Genomic DNA, 14128 nt, shown 5'->3' with positions numbered 1-14128 from the left:
GCCCGCATGGCTAGTTTATACCCAGAAATAATTACACGGAAACCGTATTCTTTCAAACACTGCCTGGCCCGGCTAGGTCCAGTTTCTTATTGGCTAGCTCTTACATATTGTTCTAACCCATTTCTAATATTCTGTGTAGCCCACGAGCTGGCTTACCAGGGAGGATCTTAACCTGTGTCTGTCTGGAGCGGGAGAATCATGGCGGACTCACTCACTAAGCTTCTTTCTCCCAGAATTCTCTTCTGTTTTCTCCACCCACCTAATTTTCTGTCCTATGAGGGCCGAGGCAGTTTCTTTATTATTACAAGACCCACCTCCATCAGTTGTTTTTGAGACAGGCTCTTTCTGTGTATCCCTGATTGTCCTGGAACTCACTCTGTAAGCCAGGCTGGCCTCTAACTCACAGAGATCTGCCTGCCTCTGCCTCTCATGTGTTGGGATTAAAAATATGCACCACCACACTGGGCTCCTTCAAGTTATTTAATTTAGAACCACCTTTATTTTTTTCATCTTCTTTCTCTAAACTCTGATTGTCTGTGGAACCTGCTTTGGGAACTGATGCCTTAAAGACCAAACCTCAGGGCTGAAAAGATTTCTTTCTTTTAAAAAGAAATTTTTTTTTATGTGCATTGGTGTTTTTACCTTATGTATGTCTGTGTGAGGATGCAGATCTTGAAGTTACAGACAGTTGTTACCTGCCACGCTTGGAATTGAACCCAGGCCCTCTGGAAGAGCAGTCAGTCCTCATAATTGCTGAGTCATTTCTCTGACCCTGAAAATATTTCTGTAAAATTTAAGGCTTTGGGGACTTAGCTCAGTGGTAGAGCACTTGCCTAGCAAGCACAAGGTCCTGGGTTTGGTCCTCAGCTCCAGAAAAAAAAAATTAAATATTTATCTTTTCATGTGAACTAATGCTGTGTCTTCATGTATTTATGTGCACCATATGCATGTCTGATTATGGTGGAGGCCAGAAGATGTTGTCAGAACCCCAGAGCCTGAGTTAGGAATGGCTGTGAGCCACCATGTAGGTTTTGTGAATTAGCCCAGGTTTTCTACAAGAGCAACAAGAGCTCTTAACTGCTAAGCCACTTCTCTAGCCCATTAATAATGTGTGCGCATACATGTGCGTGTGGGATCTCATGTGTGCCAGTGTTCATGTGAGGGTCAGAGCTGATTTTCTTCAGCTTGCTATGGGTTTTGGAGCTAGGAGTCAGGTCCCCAGATTTGCACTGTGAATGCTCTATAAATCCTTGCTGAGTTATCCTGTCAGACCCTGAAGGGATTCTGAAAGGTATTTAATAGAAACATCTGACTCTATTATTAAAAATACTAGACTTAACTTATTTTCTGTTGTATATATTTCAAAACTAGAAATTGTTGCTAATTTTATATATTTATATAATTATATAATTTTATATATTGTGAATAAAGTTTTTTATTCCTATATCTTTTTAGGTTTTTATACATATTTACAATTAAATATGAACACACCATTCTCCTCATTTCCCACCCTACCTTCCATGTCTCCTCAATTTGCCACCCTCCAGAGTTCATGTCTTTGGGGGCTTTAAATAACCTAATAAGTCCAATTAATGCTACCCATTTATACATGGCTATGGGACTGTGCACTGCAGCAGTGGCTACATCCTCAATAATTGATTCTTCCACCGCTGTTTAATGCCAGTTGTTTCGTAGTAGAGGGTGGGACCTGGAGGTCACCTACCCCATCTTTTCTGGTGTTTTGGCTGGCTTGGTCTTGTATAAGTCACTATAGCTGCTGGCAGTCTTGTAATAGCCAGGTCATGCCCAGAAGATAGCATTTCACAGTACTCTTTTTTTCAACCTCTGAATCGTATATTCTTCTGCCTCATCTTCCATGCTGCTCCCTGAGGCTTGGTGGTTATTGACTAATATAGATGTCCTGTTTAGGACTGAGCAGTTTGACCACTTATGCATCTCTCCATGGACTGCTGCCCACTGCACAAGTGTTTCTCTGCAACGTTTGAGAGTATGAGTGGGGTCTTAGCAGTGGGTCCCATGGCAGGTGGGTCCAAACCACAGTGGGTGAATACACCTTGCAGACAGGGCTTGAATGTGGAGTTTATTAAGAGGATGCTATTGAGAGGAGTGGAAGGTAGAGGGGAGGGAGGGATGAGAAAGAGAGAGAGGAAGGGAGGGAGGGAGGGAGAGAGAGAGAGAGAGAGAGAGAGAGAGAGAGAGAGAGAGAGAGAAGCCTGTTTGCATATTTAGAAGAACTGTAGAGAAAGAGAGGGAGCTTGGGAGTGGACTGAGCTTGTCTCTTAAAGGGATCTTTGCACCTGTATACAGTCAGGCAACTGCTTGCCATGTGCAGAGGGGTGAGGTGCTAGGTTCCCAAGGGGCAGGGCCAAGGTGTGCCTGAATACTAGCATTCCTTTTTTTTATTATTATTAAAAAGGTGAGGAGTTAGGTGTGGCAGGTTCAGGGAATAAGGGCATCAAGCTCTCAAGACTGCTTCCTGCTGATCTGTGGACACTGATCTTGGGGACTGCTGCTAGGAGCCAGCCTGTCTCTGTTACAAAAGCCTTTTTAATTAGACTGCAAATACCGTATTCCCCAGATCTCTGAGCATTTGAGGGCTGTGTATTGAATATATATGAGTTATGACTACAGCATAGGATCTGCCTGGAGAGCTGGATCCAAGCTGAGAAGTTGTGGAGGAATGTTTTACCCAGCTTGACTCTAACTGGTTTAACTTAACAGGGGAGATTTTTTACTTGCGAAGGACAAAGAAGTAAAGAAAAACTTTTTGCAATAGAATTGAAGCTTAACAGTAAAAACTGGCAATAATGAAGAACAGCTTACAAGAAAGATTGGGAAGTGTAAATTTCTAGGTTAGCTTTTGTTAATCTGAAATAGATATTTATAACCTTAAATTTTTATTATTATGTAGAATATATTTTAAAGCAGAGATGCATCACATAGACAGTATCTAACTGTGTGCTGTTTATTATTTAAGATTATATAAATTAAAATACTTGAGACTTACCGCTTCCTTAGTCTAGAAGGCGATGACAGTGACCAGAGTTTCATATGTGCACAGTTGAATTTGTGTTGCATACACAGGTACACAGGCAGAGTTAAAGCTGCCTTACATTCACACGTAAATGGAAGGTGAGCGAAAGGAAGCTGACTTTTTCATTCTGACTCACATTTTGTAACAAGCAGGCAGGGTATTTAAAGAAAGAGAGAGCAGACAGACGTCTGCAGGTCTTTGGAGCAAAGAAAAAAGTGAAGAATCAAAGTCGCAGATTCCTAGCAGGTGGAAGAATCACATCTGTTGCAGGTGGGGCAGGCAGGTGGTTGGGATCCCAGCAAGCGAGAGCTAGCGGGCAGCGGTCCTGTCACTGGCTTGTCACGTCATGTGGTTACCATAGCAAAGACGTCAGTTAGGTCATCTGACCTGCCCTTAGCCAAGATGGTGCCTGCCTATGTTGCAAGGCACTAAGAAACCATGAGTTTTTTTTTTTAAAGAAGTGCAAATTTTAAACAGACACAGTTAACAGGACAGACATACAGCACGCAGAAAAGATTAAAATGGCCACACCATTCACAGTCTGAATTAGACGGGAAACCTTGTCAGCACGTGCTGTCAACCTGCAGCCAGGCAGAGAGCAAAGGGGGAACTGAAGTCGGACTGGTTTGGCCAGGGTGGGGTCCGGTGCCACCACCCCAGGCTGGATGGTGTGGCGGTGTGGGCGGGAAAGGAAAAAAAAAGTGGAAAAAAAAACCGAGGCTGCACTTCCAGCTACCTGATCACTGGCAGAAGGTAGGGTGCAAATAAGCGGCTATGGGTTTTGATTTATGGGTGGGCGTGCAGTTTCCACGAGTGAGATAAGAGATAAGGTCTAGAGACTGAACTCCAGTGTCCCAGAGATTCAGCATGGACCGTGGCTCAAGCTGACTTTGGGTAGTCACCTACTAGGTCCAGGGGCTGTGGGGATTGGGCCATACCCCTACATCATCACACAGGGATGGGGGCCCAAAGGGGTCTAAGCCTGAGAGACAGGTGGTTGCCCAGTACTGGTACTTTCGACTGGAGCAGGGAGGAGAGGAACCATAGTCCAGAGGCGAATCCTTACTCATGGAAGCTTGGGGGGGGGGGGGCGGCTATCATTGTTGCCACGTTTGTCAGTGTTGGGTGTAGAATTTAAGCGATCCTGAGTTGGAAAAGCACTAACTGGATTGCAGATTACAGGGTCCTGTAGCTCCTCAAAACAACCAGGCAGGAGGAACTGACAGAACCTGCCAAGTGTCACAGGTACCATTGTATGGTGTGAGTGGCACCTTAGCAGCGGGACCCATGGTGTGTGGCTCAAAACCTCTTTCATTGCCAGTGTCAGAAACCCGAACTCTGACCTAGGGCCCCGGTACACTGAAAGGTTTTTGCACCCCGTGGTGGTTAGAATTAAGTTTGCTTCTGGTTTCTAGACTTTGGTGGCCTGTTCCCTATTATTTACGTGCCCTTGGGACCCAACAGTATAAAGCTGTGAACTGTCTGTTGTGGTAGGATCCTAGTGCTGAAAATAACGAGGGCTGTAGAATTGCTCCAGAATTTCTAGAAGGAAGCAAGGAGAGTAACAGCAACTGGACTAGAGGTCATTCTTACAGTGTTTTGGCAAAGAATCTGGCTAACTCCTTCCCAATGTTATGCCTAGATCACTGAGTCCCCCCCAAAACAACTAGGAGACCAAGTCCTCTATGTAAAAGCAAAGAGCCTTTATTCTTACACAAGTTTACAAGCTTGGACTCTCCGTGTGTTCAACGATTGAGTGATTCAGAGAGCCCCAAGCTCAGTTAGGGTTGGGTTTTTCTCAGTTAGGGTGAGGGATTTCTAAGTTTCAGGATCCCTGACTGGCTGATATTTGTCTCGGGGTGTCCTGGTGAAAAGCGATGGGTGTGTGCTGGCAGGTGATCCTATCTACAATGGTTGGAACGTTAGGAAGTTCCTTTGGATGGTCTGTTTCTGGAGAAACTGAGTGTTCTCAGTTTGTTGTCTTTCTTGGAACCAGAGTAAACTACTGAGACTCAGACATCTCTTGAGCTTGTCATGGCTGGGTTCTACAGTCTTGAGAATTTATCAGAAGCTAAATTAAAAGTTAAGAGGCAGTTGGGTGTGGCACATGCCTTTAATCGCAGCACTTGGGAGGCAGAGGCAAGCAGACTTCTGTGAGTTCAAGGCCAGCCTGGTCTACAGAGTGAGTTTCAGGACAGGCCCCAAAGTTACAGAGAAACCTGCCTTAAAACCACCCCCCCAAAAGGTAACAGGCTAGTTCTTTGGTGGAGAAAATATGAAAAATTGCATATTGTTGAGTCTGTGTAAAGGTTATTGTTGATAATGCTTGCAGAGGTTTGCAATGAAAAAGAACAAATGATGCAGAAAGAAACACAAGTATAGTTTGAACACTAAGAAGCTTAGTGTTGCAACTGAGGTACATGCTGGGGGTGGGGGCTGTCATTGTTGAAGGAGATTAGCACTCTGGAAGAGAGGCTTGCTCTCTCTCTGCTAGATAGACAAAGGGAATGGTGCCCTTAGGACCAAACCCTATCCAGCTAAACTTGTAAACTTGTGAGAAGCCCAGGGCATTTTTTCTGCTCCAGGAAAGCCAGCAACAAACAAAAACAGCTGGAAATGTGATTCAGGGGAGGCAAGAGTCTCTCTCAAGTTGGCACCAGAATTAGATGGTTTGGTGCTGGCTCTAGAGATATGAAGGATACAAGACTATACAGGTTGTAGATCCTTCCTTCATGATATCAGAGCACCACTGAAGCTAGGTAGCATGTGACCAGGGGAGTCAGAGATGAAAGGCTATGGAAGGCCATTAAATGATGCTATAAAAGTGAAGCCTGGAGAGAGGCTTCAGGAGAAACTCCAAGATGGACATGTCAGAGATTTGAGACATGCTGAGGAGAGCTGCATACATGGAGGACAGAAATAGAGGGAGAAGTGCAGGCAGCAAAGATGAGGGCTGAGCCATCTAAATCCTTTGAAACTAAAGCCCAGACACAGAGCTTCAGGATTTGGTGTTTGCCTGGCTGGCTTCCCATCTTGTTTTGATTCAGTATTTCCTCACTATACCCAATTCTTTCCTTTTGTAATGGAAATGTATATACTATGCTATTGTATGATGGAAGCATGTAATTTGTTGTTTTTTTATTCTATAAGGGGTAAAAATTAAGACTTTTAATTATGAAGAGACTTTGGAGTTTTCAACACCATTGGGACTGTTAAAGTCTGTGGTGGACTTTATAAATGAATTTTGCCATGAGCCTATGGGGGGTAGGGAATGGAATGGGATGGTTTGGATAAATTCCCCCATAGGCTTGGCTCTTTGTGAACACTTGATTCTCAGTTGGTGCCTCTGTTGTGGCATTTGAATCCACTGGAAAAGACCAAAGACTTAAAATTAATTCAAATGTAGATTAAATGAATTTATTCTTTTTTATTAATTTATTTATTTATTAAAGATTTCTGCCTCCTCCCCGCCACCGCCTCCCATTTCCCTCCCCCTTCCCCAATCAAGTCCCCCTCCCTCATCAGCCCAAAGAGCAGTGAGGGTTCCCTGCCCTGTGGGAAGTCCGAGGACCTCTCACCTCATTCCAGGTCTAGTAAGGTGAGCATCCAAACTGCCTAGGCTTCCACAAAGCCAATACGTGCAGTAGGATCAAAACCCAATGCCATTGTTCTTGACTTCTCAGCAGTCCTCATTGTCCACTATGTTCAGCAAGTCCGGTTTTATCCCATGCTTATTCAGACCCAGTCCATCTGGCCTTGGTGAGTTCCTGATAGATCATCCCCATTGTCTCAGTATGTGGGTGCACCCCTCACAGTCCTGAGTTCCTTGCTCGTGCTCTCTCTCCTTCTGCTCCTGATTTGGACCCTGGGATTTCTGTCCGGTGCTCCATTGTGGGTCTCTGTCTCTGTCTCCTTCAATGGAAGAATGGATGAAGAAAATATGGAATATATACATATTAGAGTACTACTCAGCAGTAAAAAACAATGACTTCTTGAATTTTGCATGCAAATGGACGGAAATAGAAAACATTATCCTGAGTGAGGTAAGCCAGATCCAAAAAGAGGAACATGGGATGTACTCACTCATATTTGGTTTCTAGCCATTAATAAAGGACATTGAGCCTATAATTAGTGATCCTAGAGAAGCTAAATAAGAGGGTGAATGCAAAGAAAAACATCGTCATCCTCCTGGATATTAACCTGCATCAGGCAATAAATGAATTTATTCTTACTGCTAGCAGAAAGACAGCAGCCTTGGAGTCAAACAGCATGCTGTGCTGAAGTGGCTAAAGGAAGGGTTTATAAAGGTGATATTAAAGGTGTACATTACAATTCCTGTGGGCTCCTCAGCTGGCCAAGACAATCGTTTCACTCCCTGAAGATGTTTCTCTTTCCCGTTGTATGGCAGTTGTAAAAAAAAAAAAAAAAAAAAAAAAAAAAAAAAAAAAAAAAAAAAAGACCATGTCATCCCAGTCCCTTTGTGACTCTGTTATTGAACACTGAAGTAAACCCGAAAGCCCGAACATACATGATAACAACAAACCCAATTTATTTTTCAAGGCAAATGCAATAGGCCGGAGTGCTAAAACTGTTCGGGAATTTCTAGAAAAGAATTACACAGAAGAGGCTATTTCTAATGACAGTGAAGCTATCAAACTAGCAATAAAAGCTTTGCTAGAAGTAAGTAATCTTGTAAGGTATGTTCTGAGAATATGCTTTTGGTTTCCTTATCCTGTTTTGTTCATTAAACACACAATTTTCAGAGATAGGTTGTTGTCGTTTATGTATAGTGGCGAAGAATCAAACCAGTACCACACACACACCAGGCACACACACTACTACAGAGCTCTACCCGAGCCAGCTAAAGAAGTTCTTATGCGTCTTTGTTCTACACTAGGTTGTCCAGTCTGGTGGAAAGAACATTGAACTGGCTATAATCAGAAGAGATCAACCTTTGAAGGTAAATTATTGACCAAAGTAGAAAGTATTACTAGCATAGCTTGACAGAAGTTCAGATGCTGTTGGAACCCATGAATTGCAAGCATGGTTCATCCATTGGCAGCACAATGGTTTCTTCTGGGCTGAGTGGCTCATCTCTTGGTTATTGCAAGCCACTCCTTACGTCCTGTCTTTGTGAAGACTTGGAGGGAATGAGAGCTCTGTAGGAACCCTTACCGTCTGTCCACCCGGAGACCTCCTCTATGTAAGAGAACGCCACTCTTTCTGATCGCTGCTGTTTTCGTCTTGTTCTGAGGGTCTGACCTTAGGCTTTATGCATGGTAAGTGCTGTGCCACTGAGCTACACACCTCAGTCCTGTGTGCTGGTTTTTAGTCTCTTGTCTGTACATCTCATTTGAAAATGCCTTGAGCCTCTTTCACATTTTAATTTTAATCCCTAGTATCATAACCTTTTCATGTTTCTTGTGACATTGCTTGTATGTCTGTTTCAACCACTGTGAGTTACCTCAGAACATCCTGTCAGACATTACGCTGGAGGACTCAGTGGCTAGAGAGTACTTGTTTCATGGTTTCCTGTTGTCCCCGAGGTTAGCAGTCTAGTTTGCCAGTAGTTGTCTATGTAGAATGTACAAAACCTCTCAAAACATGGAAAACTACTAAAGTACGCTTAGAAGACTTATTTTATATATTCTTTCCTTTGGGTTTAAGGAAAGTATTTTCACAAGAATTTTGTGCCAAAGTCAGTACTGTGTAGAACAATGATGGTGTGTGCTTTACCACTTTTCCAACAGATGGGACAGCAGCAAAGTGTCAACAAATAAGGAGAATGGGGACAGGACTTTGGAGTCTGCTGTCGGCATAGCCCCACAGAAAAAGAGGGTAAACATGGGCTATGGAGATGGCTAATAGGCTCATTTTTCATGTTTTCTGACAAGACTTTAGGGACAGAAACACCAAGACCAGAGGGACCCTGAAGCCAGGATTATATCATTAGCAATGTTACTTGCATACCTTTGATAGATATACATACACAAGTTATTCATATATTCTTGATGCGTGACAGAAGGGTACATTCTGGAAGAAAAGTTACAGTACAATTCCATATAATGTCTCAGGATAGGCTGCATAGTAAGCAGAGCCCTTTGAACTTAGTAGTCCTGCTTTAAAAGTTTGAGGTGTACTGACCTGAGTCTACATTCCAGCATATCAGTTTCTTTCACAGATTGACCTTGAGCAAATTGTCCCCATCATTAGTTTTCAGTTTCCTTATCCACAAAATGAGGCTTGTAATTCCTCTATCCAAACATTGTTGTATAGCCTAGCATGCCTGCCATACTACCACAAGCAGAGATCACAAGTTCCAGGCAAGCCCTGACTATATGGCAAGATCTTCTTCCTCAAAGGAGCATGGGGCAGGTGTAATTTAGTCCCAGCACTCAGAAGGCATTATTGTCCATTTTCATGATCTGAGTTGATGAGGATGACTGGCCAGGTCTCTTCCTCTTTGTACAGTAGCCTTTAACCAACCAGCTGTACCTCTTTCCACCCACATACTAAATTACCCAGGTTTCCAGAGGACCTAGCTGCTCTTTTCCAGTCTCTCCATTGAGGAGGTAGCTACTGGGAGACCCAGTATGGACAAGTTCATCAGAAACACCTGGCTTAAAGTCCCAGAATCTGACAGTGCCCCAGTACCTCCATGTCGTAAGCGCAGGACAGGTAATTTTTCTCTCTTAAAGACAAAAGTGGGGAGGGCAGATGACAGAAATGGACAGGAGAGGCACTTCCTCAGGCCAAAAACAGTCACCACACCACAATAGGGACCTGGGACGTGAGAATGCTAAACACAGTCAGGGAACTGGCTTGCTCATGCATGAGCTCAGGCACATCAGATGGGATGTCATTGGATTGACAGAAATGCATTGGACAGGAACACAAGAACTTGTAGTAAACGGATACAAGATTATAAACTCAGGACGAGAGGGAAAGCATGCAGCAGGTCCATCTTTAGTGCTGTCCAGTTTGGCCCAAAAATGCATGCTCGGGTACAGACCTGTAAATGACTGAATTTTATCAGCCAGATTTCAAACACGGTTCACATGACACAGCCAGTAACTATCATACAGGTATATGCACCAACAGTGGAAGCAGAAGAGGATTCGTCAACAGTTTCTACACAGATCTACAGAATGAGGGCAACAGGATACATAAGAATGACTTACTAATCATGATGGGTAACTTCAATACAAGAGTAGGATTCAGAAAAAGAATGGACTAAAGGGTCATGGGAACATACGGATTCAGACAAAGGAATGACAGCGGAGAACAACTGCTTGACCTCTGCTATGAAAATGATTTCTACACATCCAACACAGAATTCAAGCAGGCCAAACCATGCTGAACATGGGAATCCCCTGACAAAGGCACATCCAGTCAAGCTGACTACATTCTGGGCAGCAGGAAACTCTTACTAGCATCCAAAACAGCTGACCATTTCTTCGTGCTGACTTAGGGTCAGATCACCAACTTGCTATGGCCAACACTCAAATGCAACTTAGGAGTGGCACACCAGGCAAGAAGAATCAGAAGACTGATTGTAAACAACCAATGAACCCAGCAGTACAGAGAGAGTATAGGAGAACCGCTGAAGAAAAGGTGAGTGAAGTTATTAAAAAATCTTTACAAATATAGAAAGTGAATGGGAGAAGATCAAAAGAGCTATACAGGAAGCTTCAAAGGAGATGCTTGGTTATGTAAAAAGGGCAACACCAGTAGAATGACTTACTGCAGAGACGATCAACCTGGCAGAAGAAAGAAGGAAGCTAAAGAGCAAACGAAGAGGCAATCCACAGGCAGCAAAACATCACAACTATCTGTGCAGGGAGGTGAAAGAAGAGCGAAGAAGGATGGAGAGCTGTATATACAAGGTGTATGCAAAGAGGTTGAAGAGGCTACACTCCTTGATAAAACATATCTTGTCTGTGAAACTATTACATAGACAGCTGCCAGATATGCTCCTCAGATTTGGGTGATTAAAGATGAGCAAGGTCATTTATTAACAGAACAGGGAGAGTAAAGCAAAGGTGGAGACAATACTTTGACACCCTATGCAATGACCCTAATGCTGTCAATGTAGACTACAACAAGAAACACTTCGGCGGCCACTCGAACACCAGAGATGGTGAGGAAATGTTAAATACTGTCAGGAGCTAGATAAAGGAAGCTATTAAGAGAGCAAAATGCAGAAAACCCTCAGAAGTGGATAATATCATGGTGGAGGAGCAGGAGGTGGCTACAATAGGTTCAGGGGCCAAGATGCTTCTCAGACTCTTCAGAGAGCTATGGGAACACGAAGTGATTCCCACAGAATGGAAGCACTCAGCCATAATTCCCATCCACAAGAAGAAAAACAAACTGGACCACTCAGATTACAGGGGCAATAGTTTGTTGTGCCATAGCAGCAAGATCGCTATTTTCCCGCAAAGAATCAAGGGCAGAACAGGAAGTCCTAGCAGACGCTCAGTGCGAATTTTGAGCTAACAGGAGCACAATAGGTAGATCTTCACTTTGAGGCAACTGGCAGAAAAATACAAAGAATTTGGAAAAGACTTATATGTCTGTTACATTGATTTCAGGTGCATTAGATAGCCTTTGGAGGAAAGGACGTTGGGAAACAATGAGGTTCTACATGTACCCAGAAAAAAAATCATAAGAATACTAGAAAATGCCTATCAAGATACCTTTGCACCATTCAAAGTCTGTGGAGAACTAAGTGACAGTTTAAGACAATTGATGTGGGAGTGTCATATATCAATCTGTTGATTTCATTGGTTAATTAAATAAAGAAACTGCTCGCCCTGATAGGTTAAAACATAGGTGGGAGGAGTAAACAGGAGGAAGAGGAAGCGAGGTAAGACTCTTCAGACAGACGCGAGATAGCTCTGCTCTCAGAGACATACGCGATGAAGCTCTGACTCAGGATGGATGTAGGCTAGAATCTTCCCGATAAGCGCACCTTGGGGTGCTTACACACATTATTAGAAATGGGCTAGTCCAGGTGCGAGAGTTAGCCAAGAAGAGGCTAGATATAATGGGCAAGCAGTGTGTAAAAGAATACAATTTGTGTGTTGTTATTTCGGGCATGAGCTAGCAGGCAGCCAGGGTGCTGGGGACGCAGCCCCGCCACTCCTATTTCAACAGACAATCGTGGGAAGGTTGTAGGGATGCGTCCTCTCACCACTGATCTTTAATACTCTCCTGGAATTAAGAATAGCAACAGCCCTGGAGGATGAGGAGACAGGCGTGCAGTTGGTGGTGTGCGAATCAATAACTAGTGTTTTGCCAATGATACAGCACTGCTTGCTAAAAGTTCAAATGAGCTGCAGGCCATGGTAAATAGAGTGGTGGAAGTCAGTGAAAACCTTGGTATGAAAGCAAACATTGACAAGACTGAGATTCAACACATGGGAAGGACACCCAAGGATTTTAACATTGTACTAAAGAATCAGAACCTCAAGAAAACAGTTAACTTTGTCTATCTGGGAGGAAACCTCAGTTCAAAGGAGGAAACTATTTCAGACATCAAGAGGCAGACAGGGATAGTGAGGTATGCCTTCCCGGCATTAGAAAAGGTTTGGTCAGCAAGAGACATAAGGACAACAACAAAATTACAAGTATATGAGACACTTGTTTTGAGCTGCCTTCTTTACAACTTTGAAACCGGGACAATGAAACGCTCCTCAGAACAGCGGCTGCATGTGTCTGAGATGGCAGGTCTCAGGAGGACTCTAGATGTCCCATGAAGAGATCGGCTGTGCAATGATGACATTAAGAAACATCTCCATCTACAGAAGGAAGTAAACTACAGGATGCGGCAACAGCAGTTGAGATACTTCGGTCATATCATGAGAATGACAGCAGATACCCAAAGATAGCACTGCTTGGAGAAGTGCATGGGATATGGCAAAGAAGAAGGCCCAAAAAACACTGGATAGACAACATAAAGGAAGACTGTGGAACATTGGGTATGACAATAACACAGGCATCTAGGACTGCCCAGGATAGGAACAACTGGAGAACCGCCATAAATGGGCTGCCCACACTTAGGCATTGCTGGGCCATAAATGATGATGATGACTCAGAAGGCAGAGGCAAGCAGAGCTCTGTGAGTTTAAGGCCAGCCTGGTCTACATAGTGAGGTCCAGGCCAGTTAGAATGACATAGTGAAACCCTGACTCAAGCACAACAACAACAAAAACGCTATTAGTAAATGAAATAGAGTAAATTAATAGTGTGCTACTCAATAGATTCTTAGTGAATGGTACTTGTTTCATTGAGTTTCATCATAAACTAAGGAAAGATATAATATATCTACATATGTGTTCTCATACACAAACAGAAAATACCAGCATTTGGTTCTTGGCCCATTGAATCAGTCTTTTGTAATGTCTAGATAAAGCAGCAAGACCAAGCAAAAATGTAAATCAAAAAGACAGTTAATGGGGAATAAAAGGAATAATAGTAAACAAAATGAAAAAATGTATTTACCAAAAAGAAAAAAGAAACACAGAGAATGTCTTAGTAGCAACGTCAATAGTTTTTAAAGGTGGAATTCAGAAAATAAGTTTTAGCAAAGCAAAACTGAAAGAAACGTTGGTGCTGGCATAAAGATTAATGATAACACACACATAGCTGTGGACATGTTGGAAGAGTGGTAACGCCAACACTGGAGGTGAGGTGAGAGGTTGTTCACAATCTGCAAATCTGAGAGCAGAACAGTTCTAAGTAAAACAGGTCACAGACTCTCCTCCTCCACCCCAGGGAGTCAGATGGTTATCCCTTTGACTCCTTTATGAAGAACCAGATATATAAGAGTCAGCTCTTAGTGACAGTGTCCTTTGCTTTGTAGAAGCTTCTCAGTTTCAGTAGGTCCCATTTATTCAATGTTGCCCTTAATGTCTGTGCTGCTGGGGTTATACATAGGAAACGATCGCCTGTGCCCATCTGTTGTAGGGTACTTCCCACTTTCTCTTCTATCAGGTTCAGTGTGTTCAGATTGATATTGAGGTCTTTGATCCATTTGGACTTGAGTTTTGTGCATGGTGATAGATATGG

At 43.2% G+C, this 14128-nt stretch overlaps 1 protein-coding gene across 2 annotated transcripts in view; it reads left to right on the top strand.

Moving 5' to 3' along the window:
- The window catches only part of Psma8 (proteasome 20S subunit alpha 8), a 58598-nt gene that overhangs the window by 38498 nt on the left and 5972 nt on the right, over nt 1–14128 (top strand). For both annotated transcript variants that reach the window (XM_050160695.1, XM_050160694.1), the window contains exons 5-6: nt 7616–7735; nt 7953–8015. In XM_050160695.1, the coding sequence (XP_050016652.1) occupies nt 7616–7735; nt 7953–8015 (183 nt within the window). The remainder of the gene's footprint in view (nt 1–7615; nt 7736–7952; nt 8016–14128) is intronic.

This window comes from Alexandromys fortis, unplaced genomic scaffold (assembly GCF_014885135.2).
Source record: "Alexandromys fortis isolate MF-2015 unplaced genomic scaffold, M_Fortis_MF-2015_v1.1 scaffold_104, whole genome shotgun sequence".
NCBI lineage: Eukaryota > Metazoa > Chordata > Mammalia > Rodentia > Cricetidae > Alexandromys > Alexandromys fortis.
This window is presented reverse-complemented; position numbering and strand designations above follow the sequence as displayed.